Source organism: Lethenteron reissneri, chromosome 15 (assembly GCF_015708825.2).
Source record: "Lethenteron reissneri isolate LAM-NWPU_2019-01 chromosome 15, ASM1570882v1, whole genome shotgun sequence".
Taxonomy (NCBI): domain Eukaryota; kingdom Metazoa; phylum Chordata; class Hyperoartia; order Petromyzontiformes; family Petromyzontidae; genus Lethenteron; species Lethenteron reissneri.
Window position 1 is genome coordinate 3,530,703 of NC_083793.1, and position 27,509 is coordinate 3,558,211.

Sequence of the window (27,509 nt, forward strand, 5' to 3'; positions counted from 1 at the left end):
GCGTGCGTCAATGCACCAAGGGAACTCTTGGGCGTTACGTCCAAGATACCTCTTCATCCTCTGGTCTCTGTTGGTAGAAAGATACAACACTTTTGGAACACCACCAAAACACAGTTACATTTCTCGGGTACCGCGCGACAATTAATACGACACTGCGGACAGCATGACGTTGAATTCCACTTCACAGTTGTGCGGAATCATTTGCAGAATGCGTGTGCATACATCAGAGTGTATTGTGAAATATCTATTTAAAATCCATGGCTTTGGAAACTAAGCTAACACTGAATTGTTTACTTGCTCCACGCCAGATAGAGAGCAGATACAGACAGATGTTTAAAGCGCCACACGTCACAACGAAAGCATCTGTTGTGTTGTTGTTAGTGGAGAAAGAAGTCATGGCGTGCGATTTGGCACTAACAGTTTGCTGGCTTTGGGGTCAGCTTTCAGGGCAGGACAACAACTTCAGTGATGCCAAACGCCAACAAGCCAACATCCACTGACCTTTGTACAAAAACAAAGGTCATTGTGATCTGCACGTGCCTTTTACAACACTGCAATCGTACTTCTGCTGTAACACTTCATTTGTTTTTATCATGCATTGTGTATCGGGACATTCACATTTCTATTATTTAACTCAACGATGCTCACACGAAGTGATAAATAAATCACATTCTGCTCCGTATCTCCACTTAATATATTAATACTCTCTTCACCTCGCAGACGCCTGCTAACCAGCAGGATCTGTTTAAGCGTGTTTAGTCTGTTGTCCTTCCCCCGCACCTCCGATTAGCACAATTGGCTACGTGCGGTGCGAAAGAAGCTCAACGTGCAAACGTACCAACAGTGGATCAGTTTTGTCCTTTCTCGGGCTCACCAGCCCGGGCCAAGAATGCTAAGCAAAATATCTATGGTATGCTACATGCTATTGGTGAATGCCCCCTCTGTAGACAATAGCTCAATACACAAAACACATTATCTATCTATATTCTTGGTTCTTTCGGTAAAGTCACGTAGAAGGGAAATAATAAAAATTAAACAATAAAATTCTCACGACGTTTCGATTGCAACACAAACAATCATCAGGTGTGAAAACCACGGCAATAAATTTTGAAAAAAGTTCCTGTGGTTTTCACACCTGATGATGATTGCTTGTGTTGCAATCGAAAGGTCGTGAATATTTTTTTTTACTTCTCTGTGACTTTACCGAAAGAACAAAGAATATGAATCCCTGCAGTCACAAAAGCTTTAAATCGAAAAATTATCTATCGAGCTCAGCAAGCGCTGCAGTGAGGCACGTTTATTTATCTTGCAACAGAGCCATGTGTATATTTTTTATATATACGGCGATACATTTAACTTAAGTATGGTGACGGCTCGGTTTATGCAGGATTACGATTCAAAAGCTCACGTTAAGAGACATTGAGCGTGTGTATATATACATTCACGTGACACTAATTATTACAATAACATGCTGCAGAATTGATAACTATACACAGATCCACTAACAATAATTCACGCATCATAACTCCTGGCCAACACCACAATTCAAGCTGCTAGGAAAGCTACGCGGACTTGGGGCCTGCGCGAGTGAACAGGATGAGGACCGATGTTCCCGCACCTCCGATTAGCACTGTTGGCTACGTAGGGTGCGAAAGAAGTTCAACATGACATACTCACCTGGTCATGAGCAACGACGGAGTTGCCAATCAATGTATGGGATGTGTCCTCGACCACGTACATGTGTATTCATATTCTTAGGTTTTTTTTCGGTAAAGTCACGTAGGTAAAACGTTAAAATTAATAAAAGTAAAATAAAATAAAAATCACGACGTTTCGGAGGCAACACAAGTCTCCGTCATCAGGTGTTACTGTCACAGCCAGATTAGCTGCATCAAGTGAGGCAATGATTCAAGATGTAATCCCTTAAAAGCAAGTTGAGGGGGGAGGAGAGGGGGGGGGCTCATCAGAATGCAGTAGCCAATGTGTGTGTGTGTAAATATAAGAATATGTTTGACCCTTTCTGGCAATAAAACAGATGGTGTTTAGAGGTTAAAACACCAAACAGAAACCTTTTACAAGGAATCCTGTCTGCATGAACCACACGTACTCGTGGTGAACATGCAAATCAAGAAAACACTGCTGTAGACGAGGCGCTAAAGCCTAAAGGAAGCCGTCTGGTGTGGACCAATCAGTTTCAAAGACAATGCATCTCCTGACAGAGCATGTTGTTTTGTTTTGCATGTTCACCACAAGTATATGATGTGTAATTTTCGATTGAAAGCTTTCGTGACTGCAGGGATTCATCTTCTTGGTTCTCTCGGTAAAGTCACGTAGAATGGAAATAATTAAATAATAAAAATAAAACATAATAAAATGATTCTCACGACGTTTCGGCCACAACGCAAGCAGCCGTCCTCAGGTGAAGACAGAGTCAAGTTGTGGCCGAAACGTCGTGAGAATTATTTTATCATGTTTTATTTGTATTATTTTATTATTTCCATTCTACGTGACTTTACCGAAAGAACCAAGAAGATGAATCCCTGCAGTCACGAAAGCTTTCAATCGAAAATTACACATCATATACTTGTGGTGAACATGCAAAACAAAACAACATGCTCTGTCAGTAGATGCATTGTCTTTGAAACTGATTGGTCCACACCAGGCAACGCAAGCAGCCGTCCTCAGGTGAAGAACAGAGTCTGACTCTGTCTTCACCTGAGGACGGCTGCTTGCGTTGTGGCCGAAACTTCGTGAGAATTATTTTATTATGTCTTATTTTTATTATTTTATTATTTCCATTCTACGTGACTTTACCGAAAGAACCAAGAAGATATATGCGTGTAAAACTTCTTTGGCACCGTACGTAGCCAACAGTGCTTATCGGAGGTGCGGTGGAAGGACAACTAAACCCACTTGCTGTACTGCCAACTCCTGGCCGCTTCACGTCCCAGATAATTTGGGAGCTTCACAAACCGACGTGACCCACCAACATGCGCATGCACAATGCGATGCGATGTAACACAGGCATGCACCGCCGTGGAGGAGATGGAGTGATGAATTCAGAGCGCGTGCATGCGTTAGATGGATTGTGACATCGCGGGATCGTGATAGATGGTCGCTGCTTGAGGAGGCCTTCATCCAGCAGTAGATTGACCAAGGCCCGCTGATGATGATGGATTTGTGGGGCCAGGAGATGCATCAACAGTCACAGCGCACACCTCTGAAAAGAGCGCTAAGTTTGGCATGCGCTGCTGCGGCTGCAAAATTGATTTGACAAAGACAAAGCCACTGTGACCAAGCAGAGCAGGGGCGATGAGAGATGGAAGCCTTTGGGAGGGGGAGGGAAGAGAAAGCGAACGTTAGCGCTGATAAGAGTGATTGTCTCACACACACACACGAGCGCAGTGCATCAATTATCATCTCGTCTCCCTCTATCCCATCAACTGCTTACTCCCTGCCCCCGCCTCCCAGCTACGACCAGGCCTAACCCCACTAACACTACCGCTAGCATTGCCCCTACCACTGCCCCTACCCCTCTCACTACCCTACCAATCACTACCCCTAGCACTACCCCTACCACGAACCCTACCCCTCTCACAACCCATCCCACGACCCCAATCCCAACTCGGATCACTTTCCCGCACCTGCGTCTCGCACGGTTGCCTACGCACGGTGCAAAAGAAGTTCATCATACATACGACCCCTCCTTAACCACTCCCGCCTGCTCTCTTGTCACCACAACCACACACCACTTTTAACAATAACCCCACTCTATCTCAACCACGATCGTCTTATGTGCAATATCAGAATTTCTGTAAAGCACCTTGGAATAAGGCGCTACGCAAATATATCTAATAAAATCTGTATGTAGGAGGTTCGGGCCACCGAAGACCAGACCCCGCGCGTGCGTTAATGATCATCAGCATGGCCAGCGAGCGACGTCGCCTCTTCACGGGCGAGTGTGTGCCCGCAGGCACGCCGAGCTGGTGCCGTGGAATGAACGCGCGTTGCTGCTGGACGCGACGAGCTGCACGGCACGTCGTGAACACATCCCCCCGTCCGTGCGGGGGATACAAAAAACAAAACTAACTCGGAGACACGGTCTTTAACAAAATGGAATAAAATGTGAAAGGCGTTCGAAGGAACCCCGACCGAATATAATAACCCCGTCGAACCGTGCGCAGCCAGCGGGCACTTTTAAAAAGCCGCGTGGATTTTTCTCCGGGTCCTCTGGGTTTTTTCTCCCTCCGCGTTTAGAATCAACGGTGCGCGTTTTAGAGGATTTGGCTGCGATACATTTCCACGCGATGAGCCAACTTCGTTGAGCTATCATTCGTGATGGCCAAGGTCGCTTCTGAAAAAAGAGCTGGATAGCTCAGTAGGGGCCTTACCTGGTAAAATAAAAAAGCTAATTTTTTTATATTCTTTGGGTCTTTCGGTAAAGTCACGTAGATGGTTCAAAGAAAATAATATTTTTTCTATCTACGTGACTTTACCGAAAGACCCAAAGAATATGAATTCCTGCAGTCACGAAAGCTTTAAGTCACTAATGTTTGAGTTTTAAGTGTGCAAATGAGCAACATCCACCGACGACGAAATAAAACATTTTCGAGGAAACTTTTCCCCCACGTATAAGTAAACGCGCTGCCCAACTTTGCTCGCCTAACCGATGAGACCAATGAACCCAGCGGGGGTTCGCATCATTTGCTAGGCAACGTAGTTAATCTCGCACACGATGTACTCGTTGATATTGGTCCACGTCACAAACGGGCGTGCCGTGTGGCTGTGTACGCCAAACTGAATTGCAGCTCTCCCATCAAAATTCACCGCTGTGCAAAGCCCCCCGCCCCTCCCCCACGTGGACCGACAAGGGGGCTGGAAACGCAATCACTTTAACTACGCGACGTTAACGCACAGAGTTAATTCATTTTCGATTTGTTTTCTCATTTTCTACGTGGGATAAGAAAAAAAACTGGAGTGTTTCGGGAAAGCCCATCGCGGCAAGCGAGAAAATGACACCGCTGTAAAATCCACACAGATGGGTTCGTGAACACAATCTCCTTCCTGCCATCTTCTGCTCACCTTTCCGCCTCGCAGGTGTGAGAGTCTAAAAACACGTGGTAAGTCCACAGCCTCGCTTTCGAAGTTCTGCCCCTACGAGCACGCATCGTTTGCCCACACCTCCGGATTGGCACGGTTGGCTGCGCACGGTGCGAAAGAAGTTTAACACACGTACTGTTATGTTCACGTGATCAAATGATTGCCGTTAGACAAATAATTTCACCTCGGTTGATTTTTGTTGTTGTCGATGGGAATGTCGTTCACGATCAAATTATACTTTTGGAAGTTGTGATTTTTTTAAAAAAGTGTCTTCTGGGTCCTGACGTAGTAAAACGACCGCCTTCCTTCCTTGCGAGACCTCGTGGTATCATCCTCCCCATGCGTTCACTGCGCTTCTAACGAAGAGCGGCGCGCGTTCATTCCACAGGTCACCATCCATCCATGGACATTTGCAACTTCATTAACTGCGTCCGTCATTTGAGTCAATAAGACCTCGTGTCATTTTGACAATCTCGTTGGTATTTTGTCCCCACATCATCATTTGACATTTACATAGCATCCACCACCCATGCAGTGCACCTCGAGGTACCATGATTATATTCGTCATTGATTCGCACTCATTCGCTACACCATGCCATATGACAAGATCAGCATGTTATTTGCATTATTTGTACACAAATGATTCATACACGCACAATTCGACTCCCGTGTGCCGTCTCGTGTAAAAAAACAAACCGCAGTTGCTAAGCAAAAGGCCCCATGGAGGAAAAAGTGAAGTCGGCAGCCACAAACAGCACTGTCGATGTTGAACACTGTGTGGACGAGTGAGTGGGTGAGTGTTGTGATCTGCAGTGGGGTAGTTGAACACTGTGTGGACAGAGTGAGTGGGTGAGTGTTGTGATCTACAGTGTGGTGGTTGAACACTGTGTGGACAGAGTGAGTGGGTGAGTGTTGTGATCTGCAGTGTGGTGGTTGAACACCGTGTGGATGAGTGAGTGGGTGAGTGTTGTGATCTCCAGTGTGGTGGTTGAACACTGTGGATGAGTGAGTGGGTGAGTGTTGTGATCTGCAGTGGTGGTTGAACACTGTATGAGATGAGACGAAACAATCAGTCTGCTAGGCCGAGTCCTCTCAACATGGGTGTATTAACCAATGAGTGGAAGTTCACCGGAAGAGTGACCATTATAGTACCGATATAAAGGTGATAAGGTGCCCGATTGCCAGTGAGTGACTGCAGCGAATCTCGCGAACGCTGTTAGCGGAATAATCAATAAAAAAAACTCATTAACAACACCGTTGCGTGGATAATGTGAACCGGTACCCAAAGACACTGGGATTCAAGCCGTCGGGGATCTTGCAAGCGAACGCGTCGGCCCACAAGCGAACCACGAAGCAGCCGATGCACACCGATTCTTCACGTAAACAACAAGGCGGTTGCGGAAACGGATAACGACAGATTGACCGTGATATTGCGAACACGAAACCTACGCCGATTAACTTTGAGCCACGTGGTTTTGATTTCCAAATTTATTTAAATTACAGGTGCCCCCCCCCCCCCCCCCAGATCATCGTTTAATACAAAGCATACATATTTACCTGTAATAGTGCCATCTAGTTCTCCCCACGTTTCTCCCTGCTGCTGCTGCACAATTTAACGTGGGATATAAAAAATAAAAATTGCGTCGGGTTATAAACAGAACACGTCCTGCGTTACAAATGCGATTCGTTATAAGGAAGCGTGTTTAAAAAAAAAAATGTATCGGTTTCATCATCACGACCAGCTATCACAGAGAAGTCCAATGCTAACCGAACAGATTTGGTGAGAGCAACGGCAGGAATATTTGCAAGGAAATAAACAAATATCTGGTTATGCGAGTTTCTTTTTTTCTTCTGGTACATGTCCATTCCATTCAAAACCACATTTTTTGCTTTACCTCTGGTGCGAATGTACAGTAATAAGAATGACCTGTAATAAATCAGAGAGAGAGAGAGAGAGGCTTGCTTAAATGGAAGGTCAGCAACTCATTACCGCGTGGGAAGCTGTGCCAGCATGGTCCGGACAAATACTCAATAATAACGACGATCGCCATGTGCAATGTCCACACACGTGCAGCAGGGAACTCCATCACGAATGCAACTTGCGGGACAGGAATACCATTAGCACATGCCCTTTGTATGAGGAGGCTCCGTATTTAAAGGGAAACAAATGGTGGTCAAATGACTAATGCTGCTACACGCTGGATAATTTGATAACAACCCTTCACATATCTACACTAAGTCCATAATGGCCACGGTCGAAAGTGTGCGTGAACTTTTGCAAATAAACAAAGCGTTGGATTAAAAATATTAGCCCAGGTGGGTTTTTTTTGTTTGACCATCACTGGCATTTTTTTTTCAGAAAGTCCACAGTGGTTCAGCGATTTGTAAATTTAAAGTATATATTTTTTTTGTTGGCAAAGCTTAAAACGTGTGTTGGAGAGTGCCCACGTTTAAAACTACAAGAGCTTTTCAATATATTTTTTTTGGGGGGGGAGGGGTTGGTGGAGGGGGGGTCCTTAAGCAGAGTGATGAGAGAGGATACAGTTACGATAGTGCAAACACATCAACTTGTTAATTTCTTACGTAGGCTTTCACAACCAAACATCATGATTCATGATTGGTTTCTTTTGGGTTGGGTCGTCGGGGGGTAGAGTGTGTCGTATGCTCTCCTCCACCCGACGCAAGCAATCATAAGTGTCGCGTGAATCAAACACAGCCACGTGTAATACCGCGTCATCATCACCACCACCAGCGGTGGTTGTCGAAGCGGCTGTTGTTGTTTTTGAGAGTAACAACCAGCATCATCGGGTTGTTCACTCGAGATCCAAGCACGTCCGATTCAAGTGACACTTTTATTGCTTGGCCATCTTGTGTCACGTGGTAGAGGGTATAACAACACACATTTTGACACACGACCTAACCCCGAAAAAAACCAATTACGAATCGCATCCACTTCTGGTCATAACGTTCAGCACGACCGTGTCGTTGTTCGCGGTTGTGCCGTAATAGCTCTCCGAAGCGTTTACGGGGTTTGCCCCACATTGTCCGACGTTTCACACCACACGCCACACGAGGAACCAAATTCGGCTCGCCGAGAAGCTCCCAGCAAGTGTGGCGAAACGTCGGACATCGCCCCAAACGACACGCAGTAGGGCGTGACGCGAAAACATGTCAGAGCGCCACAACATTCGGTGTTATATCAGGAAGAGTACATTGCTGATTGTGTACACATATACAGTACTGGGAGGGAGGGGGAGGGGGGATTACATGTAGGTTTATTACAACAGGGTTTAAGACAACGTACATTCATATAAACGTGCACACGTGCACACACACACACTTCAGTTCCATCACAGGCATATATATGCCCCACATAAAAAGACAATACTTTGGTTAAAAGATCCACGAGACGGGGCGTTGGCCTCAACACCCAGCAAATTAATTTACGACTTTAAAATAAACTTTTTGACGCTAAAAAAAAATTCATAGAATTATAAAAATCGCTTGTCCACCGGCCGAATGCAAATTGCTCAATTAAAAACTTTTGACCGTGAGCTTCGGGGAATATCGGCAGAAGATCTGACCCGATGTAAAACGACTCTCCTCCTGGCGACGACCGTGCGGGCAGTACACATTCCCAGGGCTAACGCCTGAACAGAACATTCATCGACGGATATGCAACACACAAGAGGCATGTGCATTGTGTTACGCGTGGCCTGCCTCCGATCAAGAGGGAGTTTTCAGGGAGGGCGGGGGGGGGAAATAGACAATGAGAGACAGAGCAATGTGCACGTGCGTTTCTCGAATATGCGCTAAAGCTTGGGAAATACATTCCACGTGGTTGAATCTTGAATTTAACCGATCAAATTGCCATTTTCCAACGACAGCTCAAAAAAATATAAATTACCGACCGCAAATAAAACTTCATTATAAAAAAAACCACACAACTCCAAGCCATAAAATAAAAAGATGTTGCTAAATGAGTCTCGACATAAACATCAGGCGGGCCTTTCTTGTAAATAAATGTTATCTTTTCGCGGCGAATATAAATCCGCAGAGTCTCTCTCTCGAGGGCACAATCTGTCACCTGTGACGTGAAACGGCAAGCGCCGACTCCGTGTCTCTTCCACGCTCGCTCGCCGCTCCGCTCGGTCGCCTAATCCAAGTATTGTTCCCCGCCCGCCGGTCACTTCCCACATTACACTCATCCACATGGTCCTCCTTCCCAGGCATCTTCCACGCAGGCCGCTCATCCGCTTGGATTCCCGAGCCGCGTTCACTTCCACGTCCATTTCCACACGCATGAGCGCCCTCCACCGGGGCCGTTCGCCGAATCCGCGTGTTTCCACCCAACGCTTCTCGATTGTCGAATTTCACGTCGGCCAAGTGAGCAAGTCCTCCGCGAGCGTCCCGGTTGGGCGCACGTATCAAACCGAACGCATCCAGTCCTCCACCTCCACGTCGTAATCGGCGCAACGCTTTGAATCCACGCGCTCTCCCGAATGAGAGCTTCTGTCTTCGCCCTGCAAATTAATCCACGGCAACGTTCTCCTGCGCGTCGGTAATCCGGCTTGTCGTGACTTTGGCTCCACCGCAACGATGCGCCGTGCCACGTGCCACGTGCCACGTGCCACGTGCCGGCCCGGGGCGGGCTCAGTTGGCGTACGTGTGGTAGAAGGCCGCTTTCACCTGCTCCACGTGGTGGCAGAGCTTGATGGCAGGGCCCAGCTTGAGGTCCATGCACTCCTGCACGGTGGGGAGGGTCAGCAGTAGCAGCGCTTGGCCGTCGATCTCCTGTGTGTGAAAGAGACAAGAGATTAAATACTGGAGAGAGAGAGGTGACTGCATGGGGGGTGGATGGGTTGTGGTTGGTCCAGCTCATGGAAAAGAGGCCCCACCAATGCATTCGCAAGAACAGATACACAGGGAGGAGACGAGATGAGATATATATACGAAGATAAGACAAGCACAATCCTCAAAACACAAAACAATGGATCGAATAATCTGCCATGATCAATGCACTGCTGGATGAAGGCCTCCCGATGTCGTCGCAATGCCTCAGGATCCTGCGACGTGCGAATCCACCGAGGGCCTGCGCACGAGCTAATTCCCTTGCTCCAGCGTCCCCACTGGATGACCCCTGGGATCCACTCCGTTCCTCGGCTGCCACTCCCGTCATTAATCCCGCCCGTTGGCCCTCGCCCCTCAGTCACGACGCTGACGCCTCCTGCCAGAGCAGCAACCCCGCTAACTTTTCTCAACAGGCCGAGCGTAGATAACCGCTGACGTTCTCCCTCCCCGGCACAACACACGCCACGTCCCGCCATGCCGGAGGAGACGAAGCAAACCCCCCCCCCCCCCCCACCCTGGCGAGGAAGTATTGGGGGGGGGGGGGAGTGGGGGGGGCACCTGCTCGTGGAAGACCTTGGCGAGCGGCGCGCAGTCAGTGGAGCGGATGAACCTCACGACGTCCGCCACGCTCCACTTCAGGGGGTTGCTCTCCAGCCGGAAGCCGGCTTCCGATCTCTTCCCCGCCGCCGCTCGTGATGCCGCCTCCTCCTCCTCCTTGTCGAGGGCCGACCGCTTCCCGCGCTTGCCGTGCTCCTCTTCGTTCTCGTCCAGCGGCGAAGTGGTGGCGGCTGCCGCTGCCTCGGCGGGGCCGGAGCCGTTACCGGAGCCGGGACCGGAGCCGGAGCCGGAGCCGGACCCGGAGCCGCTACGCGAGCCCTTCCGTTTCCGGAGCAAGCGCTGGAGCGGGGGCGGCGCAACGAGCGTGGGGATCTGGGGCCGCGTGTTGATGCGCAGGGGCGGCACCCGCCGGGGTGGGTCGTCGGGCGTGCGGGGTCGCGCCGCCAGGCTCGACGTCTCGCTGCTCGCCGTCTCTATCGTGTCGTCGTCATCGTCCTCTTCCTCCTCTTCATCGACGTCGTCGTCCAAGTCGACGCTGTTCTGCGGAGAGAGGCGGAGGAACGGAACGACTCAAGGCCAACCCCCTCCCACCCCGGCGTTGGTTGAGTGAACGTGATGAGTGGCGGGGGAGTGCTCCCGAGCGGACAAACATCACCAAGCGTGGCGATGGATGCGGCCAAGCGCGGAAGACAAAAGCACCGAGTGGCCGTTACGAGACTAAGTTAACGAGCCCGACTAGAGATGCAGACCGAGATCATTGAGTGACATGATCAGAGGCTGCAGTGCACTGAAGACTAAACAATTTACCAACGAAAAAGGTCGAATAACTTTTTGACAGCTTCCATCAACTAGACCAGGGGTTGGCAACCTGTAGCTCCGTAGCCACGTGTGGCTCTTCAGGGACAGCTTCGTGACGCGTTGTTTATGAAGGACCACCATTTCGGATACACCACACAGTGTATTGCGGCTCTAGAAGTATTGAGTTTTTTTTTACCGAATTCAAAAAAAGTTGTCTCTTCTTGTTATCTTGCTTTTCGACCCCTGGACAAGACTGAGATAATCACTTGATGAAACCCAAACACCGTGACTTGATAAACATTGCGCGGGCTGTCATCGACTAGACTAAGACAAAATAAACTCAAATCCTGACTAAATTAACACTAGGGCTGACCTTTGGAAGTACTGACCCCTGCTTTGTTCAGACTCTGACTACTGATAACACAACGTGACCGAGGATAAGTCTGAACCCCGGTAGACCGATTACACATCTGACCGTTGGAGGAGAACCAACCCGACAAATGTGGACGAAGGCGGAGATAGCGGTGGTGACGGTGGTGACGGTGGTGACGATGGTGATGGCGTTGGTGGCGGTGGTGACAACCGTGGCGGTAGTGGTGGTTACGGTGGTGGTGGTGGTGGAGGAGGTTGTGGCCTAGGCAGTTACCTGTGGGGACCCGGCGGGGGTGCTGTCTATGGATGTCCGTGCCTTCCGCGTTCCCCTGCGCCGTCCGCGCGTCTCCCGGGTCTTCCCGGGCGCCCCCGTCTCCTCCTCCGCGCACAGCGGCGCTGCCGCCGCATGCTTGCCCTTCTTCTTGCCATAATAGTGCGCTAGGCGTTGCCATGGCAGGAGGGCAGAGGTGAAAGAGAACAATGAGAAAGATTCTTAACAGACCGTCGCGTCAAGTGCTGTCAGCGAGCACCTATGGAAGTTCGGCACGGCAAACGAGGGGCGGATGGTGTGGCCAGCACCATGCCGGGGACAGCGATGTTTACCCAATCACGCCAGGTACTCATTTGAGGCTGGGTCGACTTAGGGGAGGCCCAGGACCGGTTCAGATAATCGTCACTGGTGTTGGCCATGAACAGATCAGCAAGCAACTTGCTGTACTTCTAGCAAATGGTTATATATAATTCTTGTTTGTGAAGAAGTGTTAATAGACAGAGGCTCTGTGCTATCACAAGACAGTGGCAGCAACAGACAGCTCCAGAGTAAGGGTAGTCGGTGAGAGGTGACAGCATCATTGGCTGCACCACGGCCAATGCGGTATCTGCTTTTAATTATAATTTATTTGACGATGAAAGTAATGGGTGGCTGTCCGGCTCGACAGGTTGTTGTTATTGATGGTCAGCGTGCTGCCCCCTCTGGCACACACTGGCTGTCACGCAATCGATTTTTCCTCTTTTCTTTAATTTAATCAGACCACATGACGCAGGCAAGACAGATGAAGGAAGGGGCGTTCCAAAAGCCTGGCTGTGCCAGGAAAGAAAGAGCGAAGAAAAATGTTCACTTCCGCAGAAAGACAGTCGCGCGCGGCACGGATGAGAGAATGTGCCAAGATTAGAAGTGGGCAGCGGAGGAGGAGGCTGCTGGGTAGGTCAGAGGTCAGAGCGCAGAGCCGGCACCGCTGAGATCCTGGGTACGAATCCAGTCAGCTACCTGTGACTAAACAGCATTAGCTTCTGCCGACCGTCCTCCACAACAGGGTGGGGAGGGGCTAATGGGCATCGGTGAGGTGAGATGTTAACTACCTCTCCTGGTATACAGGAGGACGTAGGTTCCATCCTGACCCTTACACTTATATATTTGGAGTTTGCGTGTCTCTCTCTCTCTCCCCGTGGTCACGTGGATTTTTCTCCAGGGTTTTCCGGGTTTTTTTCCTCCACATTTACCAACATACATTTAGAGTATTTGGTTGCTATGAATTTCCACGTGAGAAGCCACTTTGTTGATGTGGAACTTTTGCACCGGATGTAGCCAACCATGCAAATCGGAGGTGCAGGGGAAGGAAAACAAACGGAACACAAAAAAAAACAGTTATAAAGAAATTAGTTTTCAATCCAGATTTTAAAGTGCATAGCTCTAGTGGCTTGCTAATATCAGAATGAAGAACGTTCCAGACAGCGCGCGATGCGGTGACCGTCTTTGTTTGGTGGCCAGCCAAAAGCCGCTCCTGCGAGGATGACCGGAGTTTGCGTGATGGTTTATGCTAATTGACGAGAGGAGTATCTTCCTGGGGACTGTGATCACGGAGGGAGGCGAGGGGTGGGGAGAGAAGGGAGGGGTGGGGAGGGTAGGGTGGGTAGGGGAGGGGTGGGGAGAGGTGGGCTGGGGAGGGGAGGGGTGGGCTGGGTAGGGTAGGGGAGGGGTGGGGAGAGGTGGTCTGGGGAGGGGAGGGGAGGGGTGGGGAGGGGAGGCGAAGGGCTTGGCTGGGGAGGGGAGGGCAGGGTAGGGGAGGGGTGGAGAGGGAAGGGAGGGGAGGAGGGGGAGGGGTGGGGAGGGGTGGGCCGGCGAGGGGAGGGGTGGGGAGGGTAGGGGAGGGGTGGGGAGGGGTGGGCTGGGGAGGGAAGGGAGGGTATGGGGCTCACTGTATCGGGTCTTGGTGAGGTTGGAGCACCGCTCGGGGCAGACGTCCGACACGGCGGTGGGGCCGAAGAGCACGGGGCAGCACTCGAGGCGGACGCACACCCAGCGGCAGAACTCCGCCACCTTCTCCGCCGAGTGCACCAGCTCCACGGTGGCGCGGTAGCTCTTGCCCTTGTACCTTGCAGTGCAATCGGTAGCCGTGGGTGGGTGTGGGTGGGTGTGGGTGTGGGTGGGTTGTGGGTGGGTTGTGGGTGGGTTGTGGGTGTGCGAGTGGGTGGGTGGGTGTGTGTGTAGGTGGGTGTGTGTGGGTGGGTTGTGGGTGGGTGAGTGGGTGGGTGTGGGTGGGTGTGTCAGTGGGTGGGTGAGTAGGTGGGTGAGTAGGTGGGTGTGTTAGTGGGTGGGTTGTGAGTGGGTGGGTGTGGGTGGGTGTGTGAGTGGGTGTGTGAGTGGGTGGGTGTAGGTGTGGGAGTGGGTGGGTGGGTGTGGGAGTGGGTGTGAGTGGGAGTGGGTGGGTGTGTGTGTGGGTGTAAGCGCACGGACAAGTATGTGCGGGGTGTGGCAGTGAGATTAAGTTGGTGTATGTAGGGGGAGATATAAACGTACACATTCCGTGTCAAATAAAACCGCACGTACGGACACACAGAGGGGCAATTGGTGCATTAGCAATGAGGGTGAGAGTAAGTCAGGAAGCTGTATTTCCAGCAAATGATGCACTCGCGTATCAAACTGTGCATGGGGGTGATGAACCGCGCATTTTCATGTGAATGAGAGCATACGAGTGCGAGCGTACACGTGTGTGCATCTATATGAATGCCCACAGTAAGTGGGTGTGCACTGCGCAGTATAAATACGTGTCCACGTATGGCACGCTCGTGTGAGTAGTCACAGGAATTTGGGTGTGTGGAGACACAAGGCAGCCAAGAGACATGCAACTGGCCACCTTGTGTGGCCGTATTGACCTTAATAGGTGCTCGCTAACTGCACTGGCCTTGACAGTCTGTTCAAGGGGACTGTATGTTTAATTTATTCGCACACCGTACATAGCCAACAGTGCTAATCAGAGGTGCTGGGGGAAGGACACCAAACTAAACGCAAAAATCATCTCTGAAGAAATGAGTTTTTCAATCGATATGGTTTAAGAGCGGGCGGGGGGGGGGGGGGGGGTGTGAGCGGTGGATCTTCGTGTGTCTGCGCGCGTACGTACGTTACCTACACACAAATGCACATGGTATGAAAAGTATGAATAAATAAGAAGAGGTTTTATCCTTTCTGACTGTTCGCTATTTTGGCGTTGTTCTCTGCTCTGACACTGGTGGCGAAGACTAGGCCCTAAAGAAGGCTGTCTCTGATGTAGGCCAATCAATTTCCAAGACAATGTCATATATTACCAGAGCATGTGTTTGTCTGCATGTTCACCACAAGTACGTGTGCTCAATGCAGACATATATTCCTTGCAAAAGGGTTTCTATTTGGTGTTTAACACTCTTGCGACCACGTAAACAGAACATGACGAACATGACAAATTGGCCACGTTCTGTTTACGTGACAACCCTTACTAGTTGGCTGTGTCGGGTGGTGGCGGGTTTTAACGACACATTTATATATTTACGCGATCCAACCCAAAAAAACCTCTATTATGGATCTCAACACCTGTTTTATTGTGAGAAAAGGTAAACCCCCCCCTATTATTATTTATTTTTTCACACATTTATTTTTTCACACGAATGCACGCGTGTGTATTTGCCAGACTCCGGGCCTCACTTGGCTTTGAGCGTCTCCTTGTGTCCGCCCCAGCGCCCCTCTCCGTTGTGCTGCACCTCGCGCAGCATGCGGCTCGGCTTGTAGGCAGCGTTGATCAGCAGGGACAGCGCCTGTCACACCGCACCACCACCACCACCGCCCGCTCAAGCCCCGGCACGCCCAGGGGAACCGGTCGCCACGGCAACGACCACCCCCGCCCCCCCCCCCAGCTTTGTAGAGGCACCATCTTTCCCGTCACGTTCCATTGGGGAGCTCTCCAAGGCAAGAAGTGTCGCCCCCCTCTCCCCCCCACCCCATAGCCCCCCACACCCCCTCCCCCCACAACCCCCTCCCCATTCCCCCACCCCATACCACCCCATCCCCCCCCTCCCCATCCCTCCTTCCCTACTCCTTCTCTACTCCCTCCCCCTGACCAATTGTTCAGCCGTAGTGCGATTAAACTAAACTATGAAACTATTAATATTTTACCAGGTAATGCCCACCGAGCTATGTAGCCATTTTTCAGAAGCGACCTGGCCACAAATTATAGTAACAGCCATATACGCCACGAAGTGACGGTGATGTCACCACTGCGCTTGTGCCAGGCTAGGTTCCCATGACAAGAGAAAGATCCCCCCCATTATAGCTTCAACAGACTGTAGGGTCAAGTGCTGTCAGCGAGCGCACATGAAGGCCGACACGGCACACGAAGGGGTGGGTGGCCAGCATCACGCCCGGTCGTCTTTGTCTCACTATTGGTGACATTTCCAAACCGCCGACCTCGGGGAGGCCAAGGACCGGTTCAGATGATCGTCACCGGTGTTGGCCGTGAGTGGGGAATCGAACTCGGTTCGCCAGGTTCGTAGCGTAGCACTAACCGCACCTCCAATTAGCGTGGTTGGCTACGTAGGGTGCGAAAGAAGTTCAACATACAAACATAACCGCTACGCTACCGCTCCTCTACGACGCACACGTGTGCGGGCGCCGTGGTGAGCCGGCGACGATCGTGTCTGCGCGTGGACGCACCTCCCGTAGCACGGCTACGCAGTTGCCAGGACCCACGGACTGCGGAAGCTCAGCGATGCGGCCCTTGTTCAGGTAGCGGCCCGAGAAGCAGCGGTGGTTGAAGAAAATCCGAGGGCAGCAGTACTTGCCAATCCCGGTGCCTGCGCACAGGACAATCGATTCCCTCGATTAGCATTCGCGATTAGCACCTCCGAGTAACACGGTTGCCTACGTACGGCGCGGAAGAATTTCAACATACAAAGACATGGTGAGCACCAATCAAGGCCGGCAGACAAAGACAAAGATTCCCCGTATAGCCTGAACAGACTGTTAGGGGCAAGTGCTGTTAGCGAGCACCTATGAAGGCCGGCACAGCACACGAGGGGGTGGGTGGCCAGCACCACACCCGGCCGCCTTCGTCTCCCTAGTGGCGATGTTTACACACTGCACCAGGTACACATTTGAGGCTGAGTCGACCTAGGGGAGGGCGCAGGACCGGTTCAGATAATCGCCACTGGGTGTTGGCCACGAGCGGGAATAAAACTCGGGTTGGTGGGTTTCGCACCGCAGCGCGACGCTAACCGCCGCACTTGCTTTCCGTACAGATACATCCCCACAGAGATGCACGCGTAAGCACAAGGACAAACACACAGACGCAGATGTCAATACGCTTGCACAAAGACACACTGACAGAAACAAAAGCGGCTACCCGTGTCTGACGCGTGAACCGTCAGGTCTTGGGCCTTTGGCTCGTCTTCCGTAGCCACGCTAATGGGTAACCTGCAAAAAATAAAAACAAAACACATTGCCCAAGTCAACAAGTGTGCCAACAGACCAGAGGCTACACAGAACACGACAGCAAATACTGGACAGTAACGTTTAACGCAACACTATCAGTCGCAGGGTAAACCATGCGACAAGGTTGGAAGCACAGAGTTATAACATAGCTCTTTGCCAGAACACCAAAGGACTTGTTATGCACCGTAAGTACGGGACTTTGGCCTATAACGATATCAATAAATAATCGTACAAGAAAGTCAGACATCTCTCGCCAGGTACAAAGTTAAAATAACTCATTTGTACATGAGATTATGGACTTCCAGGAGCATGTGTTAAAGCGAGGATGAGTCTGATTTTGCTGAAGAGGCTCTTGGCTAGAGTTTGGCTGCATAAACAAATGCGATCTGAAACCATTGGTCCAGAAAGCCGATAGAGGCTGATTAACAAAAATGTGGTTGATTTTACAATGAGAGATTGCCTTTGTTTAAGTTAATCATAGACAAGCAAGAGCGGGCATTGTTGGCAGGCTATCTCAATAGAAGGGGGGTGATGGCGAAATGGGCGAGACTGGTGAAGGAATATCAGACGAAGAAAAAAGTCACCCGAGATGAAAGCACCACAGAGATGGAGCGATGAGATAGAAAGATGGTGATGGCATGGGAGAGGTTTTCATCCAGCAGTGGAAAATGTGTGTATGATGATGATGTCAGTTATGTCGCAATGTAGATATGCTTGATTTGATGTTCAAAGATTCAATTTGTTAATTAATTGCAATCATTGATAGCACTTTCAGTGGCTGCAAGGGTCACCCAAAACTATTGCACAAAGCACACAGGAACATCATCTATTCTCACATGCACAGTTCAATGTACACCTCCGACTAGCACGGTTGGGTAACGTACGGTGCGAAACAAGTTCGACACACGTACACACGTGGCCTCACGCGCGCCGTTCAGTCCGCGACACACCGTTCACATTACATGCCCGTGATCCCTTCATGGGTCAGTACCCCCCCACCCCCCGTGGAGACTACGCAGAAGCAAAGCTTCCTTTGAGCAGTGGGGAGTCTTAATCCCCATTCTCACGTCCACGCTGCAAGTCTCTTGGCCGGGGGATTTGCGCGGAGCCGGTAGCCGAGTTGGCGCGTGTCCGCACGGGGGAAACTGGAGATGTCAGACCACCGCCTGACCCCTTATGAGTGCAGGCAGTCGAGGTTGGGAGGGTTGCCACCTCTCAAACACAAAAACCCAGGATATACCAAAAGTCAGAGTGATTTCTTTCTCAAAATGTACAATGCGCGGGTGCTCATCTCCTTGCACACAGCCCTGAGCGGCAGCGGTGGACATTCCACATTCCTGTGGCGAGGGCGAGTCTCTCCATTGGACACCCGCCGATGACTACCCCGCCACAGCGGTGCTGCTTAAGTGACGACGAGCAGCGTCAATCCACAACTACCACCGCCACCCGGATCCCCCCGCCCCTCCCCCGCCCCTCCCCCGCCCCCGCCCCTCCCCACACCCCTCCCCACACCCCTCCCTCGCCCCTCCCCCGCCCCTCCCCCGCCCCTCCCCCGCCCTCCCCGCCCCTCCCCCGCCCCTCCCCCGCCCCTCCCCCGCCCCTCCCCCGCCCCTCCCCACACCCCTCCCCCGCCCCTCCCCCCGCCCCTCCCCCGCCCCTCCCCCGCCCCTCCCCCGCCCCTCCCCACACCCCTCCCCCCGCCCCTCCCCACACCCCTCCCCCCGCCCCTCCCCACACCCCTCCCCCCGCCCCTCCCCACACCCCTCCCCCCGCCCCTCCCCCGCCCCTCCCCCGCCCCCCCCCGCCCCTCCCCGCCCCTCCCCACACCCCTCCCCCCGCCCCTCCCCCGCCCCTCCCTACCGTTGAGTGGGACACTCGCGGGAGGAGGGAAAAACTGCGTGTGAATTACGACGTTTCAGGCAAAGGACCTTCTTCATGTGAAAGGGCCATTGCCAAAAATGACACCTGCTGCGTATATATACATTGTTTCCTTTCAAGGCAGCGTTATTGACAGATTCATCGAGTGTTTCGTGAACTGCACTTGCGCGCCCCTGCCAATGCAGCAGCAAATAATATGTTCAAGTGCAAACGCATTGTCTTGAGCGGTGTTATGTAGCAGTACTATATTACTATCGTCCTCACTGCAAGGCAACCGACAAAAAATCAGGACTTTTAATGGTCTTGGGAAGACTTGCACATTCCGCGTGAATATAAATGCGAATTCCGCCGCACGGTTGCAGCCTCAACGCCAGGTGATGCGGAAGCCGTGGCGAGCTGGAGAAGCGGCCACTTACTGTTTCTCCGGCTGTACGACGGCAATCTTTTTCTGAGCTGGGACTGCAAATACAAGAGACAACACAGGGGGTGAGCGGGCGCTCGCTCGCTCGGCGTGCAAATCAACACGCTCACAGGCGCTCAATGGGAGACGCCTCTACAAGCGACCGCGACGGTGAATTCCTGCCGGCCGACGCGTCCGCAGTTCATTTATTCTCATTTGCAGCGCTTACGGGGGGGGGGGGGGGGATGAGCCTGTGCCGCATGGGCTAACAACAGCCCAGACAGCCCGTACAGCCCAGACAGCCCGCAACAGCCCGCAACAGCCCGTAACAGCCCGTAACAGCACGTAACGACACGTAACAGCCCGCACAGCCCAGACAGCCCGTAACAGCCTGCCACAGCCCGCGCGTACCCCTTCCGCATACATTTTCTGCCCTCGCAGCTCGTGCGAGTCACAGAGTCGCGGCTAATCAATCCGCGGCCGTTAATTACGTTGTCTACAGGCGGCAAACCACAGGCGCTGCGTTGTTTTATTCTGCGCAGCTCTTTGTCAAGTAACTTCGGACGCACAATAGGGGGTAGGGGAGCAGGGGAGGGGTATGGGAAGAAGAAGGATGGGAGAGGGAGGCGAGCGGCAGGGAAGCTTACAGATGGCCTTGGTGGGCAAGCACAGGGGGTAGCCGTTGGTTTCACACCAGCCCACCGGGAAGATGTCCATAGACTCCACGTCCACAATGCAGTCTGGTAGAGGATTCTTCAGACCTGGGTAGCGACACGGTCACAGGTAAACTACGACTACTAAAACTAAACAATTTATTTTTTATTTTACCAGGACCACGTAAGGCCCACTTGAGCTACATAGCTCTTTTTACAGAAGCGACCTGCCCACAAATAATAGCTTTAACGAAGGCGGCTTATCACGTGGAAACTTATAGCAGCCAAATGCTCTAAAGGCATGGTGATTCTAAATGTGGAGGGAAAACCCGGAGGACCCGGAGAAAAATCCACATGACCACAAGGAGAAAATGCAAATTCGGCAGGCGTCAGGGTCGGGATCGAACCCACGACCTCCTGCGTACCAGGCGAGAGGGTTATCGTCCCACCACGGCGGCGCCCCAGGTATGCAAAACTTACAAATATTCCACCAAGCACCAAGACCAGGCACAGGACCTTCTGTTCGTCTGCCTTTGACCGACGGCCTCTCCATCATGGAGAAGAAGCGACGAGCTCGGCTTGTGCGCAGGTGCTGGATAGATTGTTGCATTACAAGACCGAGAGATATAGCCGTGGCGTGGGGAACATATGTATGTCTGTAGAACTTCTTACGCACCGTACGTAGCCAACCGTGCTAATAGGAGGTGCGGAGACCAATGGGAGGTGCGGGGACTTCAACCATCAATGTGAAGATCTTGGCTTACGGTGATGCCGCTTAGCAGCAACGAAACGTGAGAATGATCGAATGCACCCGGACGTGAATATGTGGCAAAAGACAGAAACTGTGATTAACTACAAGGACAGTTACAGATGGTGCAATAATGAATGCGAGCTCTTGCCTCAACAGTCTGTGAAGGCAATACGGGGAAGACCTTTGTCTTTGCATGTGTGTGAGTCGTGTGCCGGGTTAGGCTGTGTGACAGCCCCTGGCTGATGCTTTGCGAGGGGCAGATCGATCGACGCACCTTCCAAACGCAGCCAGACAAGCCTCCCGCGCACGCGCACCACGGAAGCCACGCAGATCTCAGACGGCTGCAGAGGATTGGCCGCCTCCAGCCTCATGCCTTCCTGGAACTCGTGCTCCTGCGCCATCCATCCGCATCCACAAGCGGGGCACACAAGCAGGGCACGTCACGGGCACGGTGGGCACGGCGTGTCACGGGCGCCCATTCGTCTTGGCGAGAGCGGTAGCAGTAGCGGTGTCGTCAACCGCGGCAAAAACCCCATGCAGCGCTAACCCGATAGATCGGCACCGTTACGAGCTCCGCTATTAACAGGGGCATTCCCAAAAGACAACACCACCACCACCAACGAAATCGGCGCCAACTCCGTCACCGCCACGGGAGTAGTGGTGCCGTGTTGGCCGTTTTTGCGTTGTTAAAACGATTCGTGAATTTGGCAAATTCCCGAGGGAAGAGATTTTAAACGGCTGTGATGGCATGGCATGGCGACGCGGCCGCGCTCGGCTGGGAGGGACTCACGGCAGGGAAGCGGTGGAGTGGCGCTGGCTCGGCACCGCAGACCTTCAGGTACTCAGCCCAGTCAAAGTCGTGGCTGCTGAAGCCTGAGGAGGGGGGGGGGAGAGCCGGAGTTCACGTTACAGCCAACGAACGCAGCAGGGACAACGTCGATAACAAGAGTTGTTTTAATATCGCCTGATGAGGACTGGTTGCAATCGCCAGCGAAACATCGCAGTACCCCAAGTGTAAATGGTGTGGGTTTATACTAACTGGCACGTTTTGGTTTGTGACAAATCTTACCGATTGACTGTGTCGGGTGGTGGCAGGTTTAACGACACATTTATATTTACACAATCTGACCCAAAAAAAACTTCATTATGGATTATAATAATATTTTAAAAAAACTGTGTGCAACGAGATGCGATGCTTGATAGGAAAGTCTGAATAGAGCAATGATTGAACTTGACAAAGCTGTGATTTTTACGCGTGGTCTTCTCAAGATGAAAAGGCACTGGATAAAATGATGTTCCAAGGATCTAATCCTTGCCCAGAAAACAATGCTCTTTGTCTTTGCTACCCACACCCGGGCACACATCACTTCATTGTCACTTGGGACTACTGTGGGAACGTTCAGAGGGCACTGGGGGTTAGGTCTGGTATTTGTGTATTTATTTTCTGGACTTTGAGAAATTAGTTTCAATCATTAAAAATAATGTCAATTCGTTTTGTTAACAAACACGACTGAAAACAGCGTCAAAACACGACAAATTTAAAATGCCAAAGGCCAATCATTTGCCGAGGAAAGCTTCCCTCTAAATCAGCTGGTTCCTACATTGAGTGCATGACATGCATGCGAGCAGGTGCCACTCGAATACCTGCACACTTTTATTCACAAAACCACTTTGCTCTATTGCCATCTCTCGGCCACATCTTGCAGCTCGGCAAGATTGGACGTCTCGCACGACTGCAATGATCCAAAAACTCCCGTCTCCTCCAAAGCACTGGATTACAGCCGTGCAACAGCCACCACAGCCAAGGAGACTACTAACATCACCGATTCTCTCTCCCAAGATCTTTAAAAAAAAAAAAAACCTTCCTCAATTCAAGAAGCACGTCGAACTTCCCCTCCCTCGTCATCCCACCATCCCCTCTCCCCTCCATTTAAATGTTCAACTTCTCCCCGACGTGGGGCAACACCGAGCTCCCCCACCTCCTCCCCCATACGGCTCAGCTGCGTCGGGACGAGTCCCTGCGATCTTCGACTCCCGTGTGACGGGCTGTAATGGGCTCGCGTTTTGTAAAAAAATTAAAACATAATAAGCACATCGATTCGTTATTATCCTCATTACTACTAACGACCACTATGCGAGAGTCGGACCTTGCGGAGGCTCGAGGGTGGCGCCGTTCTTGAGGCTCCACTGCACGGGCAGGATGCTGGGGCTGTCGGCGTGGCACACGAACGGCGCCCCCGCGGCCTCGAGCCCTCCGGCCGATCCGTGTCGCCGCACCGCCACGGTGCCGCCGCCCCCGCCGCCGGACGCGCCGAGGCAGGCGATCGCGTCGAGCCCCGCGGCTCTGCTCGCCCGCGGCTCGTCCACCACCACCACGAAGTACTTATCGCTCAGCACCTGCACGGGGGCGGGCAAAAGACAAAGGTCCCCCGATATAGCCTCGACAGACTGTTGGGACAAGTGCTGTTAGCGAGAAGCAGCGGCTATATAGGAAGGTCACCTCTGTCTCCCTCGTGGTGATGTTCACTGCACACCGCACCAGGTACTTATTTCAGAATGAGTTGACCTTGGGGAGGGCCGGGATCAGCTCGGATAATCGTCACTGTTGTTGTTGACCGTGAGTGGGTATGGAACTCTGGTCGCGGGGTTTGTAGCGCAGCGGGAACACACGCGGGAGCGATCGTGCGCACGCAATCGCAAGGCGCACGCATACACGGCATATGCATGCACGCAGCTGCTTGCGGGGTTCACGTACACGAGCCCATCTGAGTGATGCACGAGTTGATGAAGCGCTCATCGCTGTGAGAGTTCCGAATGGAGATGTTTTTTTTATTCACGAGGTGACGCAGGTGGCACAATCGGTATGCAATTGGGGGGGGGGGGGAAGAAGACAAGAATATCCAGCCAAGCAGCCTGGATGGCAAACATCCAAGAGTACAGAGTGGCAGGATATCGTGGTTTAAATTCAGATATATTTAATGCGTGCAGCTCCCTCGTTGTCAGCTCTGCCAAGAGGACACTCACCATGTCACATGCCGGTGACTTTATTGAGATTCCACTTACTCGTTTATAAGGGGGGAGGGGCTGCTGCTATAGTGGCTGATGAGAAAATATAGTCGATGAAAAATTGAATCACCCTCAAACTCTAATGGGCGCTCGATTGCACCAGACGCTGTGGTGTTAAAGCGGCATTTTTAACCAAAATCCAGTTCCGACGTTCTCTCAAGCAGCTCGGTACAACAGCTTGGGTTTTCCCATTTGTGGAGGCCCCTCGGGGGAATTTTGCACTGATGAGTATTTTTTCACGAGGCACGAAAGCCGCTTGTTCTCGGCGTGCGCCAATACATTTTCATGCGTCCCCAACTTCAATCCCCGCAAGTCACGTGGCTTGACGGAGAAGGCGGCGCCGGCATTGGCGAGACGTTCACCCCAGCAGTGGATGGGCCATAGTCGCCGAAAATGATCGCATGGCTCAGAACCAATGAGGTGGTATAATTGGTCATAGAAGAAAAAAAATGTTGGAGGATATATTATTATTATGTTTAGCATTGCGATCATCACACCTGGAATCCAGCAATTTGGAGGCGAGGTGGTGTGGGCCACAGAGGTCACGGTGGACGTGACCTCTGGGTTGCCGACTTATCCGTTCGTATTTTAGCGTGCTAACCCATATTTGTGCATCTCTCCAGGTCCACTCAAGTGTTCGTATTAACCAACATTTCAAGCAGCACAATTCAATACTCAAATGTGGCTTTTCCTGGAGAGATAAGTGAGAGATGCAAGCACTGTTACTGACTCGTTTTCTACCCTTCTCCGCCCATCTCTCGCAAATCAACCGGCTCTTCAGACTCTCCTCCCTCTGTCTCTCTCGAAACAAATGCAAATCACGAGTAGAATTGGTAATCGCGCCATTGTCATAGCCCCAGGCTATCACGAAAGGTGCAATGTTCCACATGCAAACAGTCTGCAGTAGCTTCACAGTCGAGGGAGCAATGTCGTTATGTGGGTTTATCCAATTAGATAATTTGGTATTATAAAAGCATGGCATTCCGCTTGTCCGTCAACTAAATTATGAGAGCCTTTCAAAAGGCCTGAATGAGAAATTTTAAGAAACTGGACCCCCCCCCCCCCGTGCCAGATGCGGGGGTAAAAAGTTGATCCAACAGGTTTCCAAAAATTGTCGTCCCCACACACCCCAAAAAAGTACAGTGAGTGAGTAGTGGGGGCGACGGGCGAGGCGTCAAGTGCCCAAAGTCTTCGGCAGGAGCTAGAATAAGTTGGCCGTAGGCCGCCGACAGTAGAGTTTGGCCAATTTTAGATCCTGACACAGGCACATATGGCTAACTTTTACTGTTTTACTTTAAACATCCACTGTGAAGCAGACAGAGATGATTATGTTTTGGTTAATACGTCCGCAGTATTAACCAGGGCAGCCTAACGGGCTCGAACCGCGAACCTCTGCAACGAGCGGCGAACGCGCCCGCCGCTCCGCCGTGTCGTGGAATACGGTGGTGGTGGGTTTGGGGTGGGGGGAGGGGAATATCGTCGGACTTGACTTTTCCACTGCCCGACCACCGTCACACGCTTGGGGCGGCTCATACCGTGGCGACCGTGGCTGGGGAGATGCAGAAAGGGCTGGCGGGGTGCACGGCCTCCAGCTTCATGCCCGGCACGAGACGGTGGCTCCGCACCTCGGCACGCTCCTTCAGACACAAAGACAAAGTTGGCACCCCCCGACCCACGTATAGCCTTAACAGACTCTTGGGGCAAGTGTTGTTAGCGAATAGCACCGTTAAAAGGCCGGCACGGCACACGAGAGGGTGGGTGGCCAGAACCACGCTCGGCCATCGTGTGTGTGTGTGTGTGCGCGTTGGGAGCGGTAGCGTAATGGTGAGCGCACTGCGCTCCAAACCCGGCGACCCGAGTTCGATTCCCACCCACGGCTAAAACCAGTGACGATTATCTGAACCAGTCCTGGGCCTCCCCTACGTCGAATCAACTGCAAACGAGTACCTGGTGCGGTGTGTACAAACACTACCAAAGGCGGCCGAGCGTGGTCTTGGCCACCCACCCCCTCGGGTGCTGTTCCAGCCTTCATAGGTGCTGCTCGCTAACAGCACCTGCCCCAACAGTCTGTTAAAGGCTCCACGGGGATCTTTGTGTGCGCGCACTTACTTTAAAGATCTCTGGTGACAGGAGCGGCTCTTTCTTCTCGTACACAGAGCAAAGGACGGACTTCCACTCCTGCTCAGACTTCATCGTCTTGATGGCTGCGCAGGGAAACGAACAGGAACAGTATCGATCAATCAGCCGCAATGTATTATTATGTTCATCGCAACACAAACTTGGTGGCAGATTTGATCAACGCATCGGCAATGAAGAAAAAAAATCTTTGTAAACGCAATAATCACGTGGCCTAACCCCCAATAAACAAATACAGATAATCGCACTAGCTATGGAAGTTAAAACATTTTTCATTGTTTACGCAGTAATCTCTCGTTTCACGCGGCAGATGCGTTCCCGATAGTTGCCACGTTAAGAAAAAACTGCGTTAAGCAATGTGCAACGATGTGCATTCTGCACTGTAACGGTGCGGCGTTCCACGTTATAACGGTGGGGAGTCCTTCGTTATAACGGCGAAACGTTCCACGTTACAACGACGTGCATTCTGCACTGTAACGGTGGGGCGTTCCCCATTAATACGGTGGGCAGTTCTCTGTTATAACGGTGCGGAATTCCCCGTTATAAACGGCGTGCCCCTATCCGCGAAAACGCCTCGCCGCGCGAGCACCACGGCGCGTTAAAGCGAGCCACTCGCCGCTAGTCCAGCACGGAACCCAGAGGCCGCGAACCCATCCCGGCGTCGTTTGCCGCGTCACCTGCGGGAGGCTCCAGCACGCACTGGCTGCGCTGTGCCCAGCCCAGGGGGTGCAGGCGCGGGTGCAGGTAGAATAGCCACCGGTCGTACTTTCCCGCCGTGCAGCTCGCCCAGGCCGCAGTAGCGCAGCCTCAGCCGCCCCCCCACGTTGTGCGTGACCAGGACTGGCCAGCAGCGTGGCGGTTGGGGAGGGGCTCTGCGGGTGGGGGCGCGCCAGGTGGGGGTGCTGGTGGGGGCACGAAGTCCCCCCGGTCGTCGAATAGCTCCAGCACGGAGCCCGGGACGATCAGCTCCATCGGCGGCTTCCCTCGGTTCGGCTGTGCAAAACACGAAGGCAAAGAGACAACACCCCACACCCCACCGAGTGCCGTTAGCGAGCAGGACCTATGAAGGTCGGCACGGCACACGAGTGGGTGAGTGTCTGGCACCACGCCCGGCCGCCTTTGTCTCCCCAGTGGCGATGTTTTACTACACACCGCACCAAATACTCATTTGTACCTGGGCCTCCTGTAAGTCCACACAATTTGATTCCC

General features: G+C 52.1%; 1 protein-coding gene across 1 annotated transcript in view; it reads right to left on the bottom strand.

Annotated features, from left to right (window-relative positions):
- Positions 1-6,937: 6,937 nt before the first annotated feature.
- The window catches only part of LOC133342593 (scm-like with four MBT domains protein 1), a 74,143-nt gene continuing 53,571 nt past the window's right edge, over positions 6,938-27,509 (bottom strand). The window contains 18 exon segments of the mRNA XM_061551815.1: positions 6,938-9,894; positions 10,510-11,049; positions 11,954-12,117; positions 13,876-14,051; positions 15,635-15,744; positions 16,640-16,779; positions 17,328-17,398; positions 19,711-19,753; positions 20,342-20,455; positions 21,373-21,490; positions 21,889-21,971; positions 23,246-23,495; positions 25,700-25,801; positions 26,274-26,368; positions 26,978-27,071; positions 27,073-27,168; positions 27,170-27,217; positions 27,219-27,293. Of these exon segments, the coding sequence (XP_061407799.1) occupies positions 9,754-9,894; positions 10,510-11,049; positions 11,954-12,117; positions 13,876-14,051; positions 15,635-15,744; positions 16,640-16,779; positions 17,328-17,398; positions 19,711-19,753; positions 20,342-20,455; positions 21,373-21,490; positions 21,889-21,971; positions 23,246-23,495; positions 25,700-25,801; positions 26,274-26,368; positions 26,978-27,071; positions 27,073-27,168; positions 27,170-27,217; positions 27,219-27,293 (2,460 nt within the window). The 3' untranslated portion in view covers positions 6,938-9,753.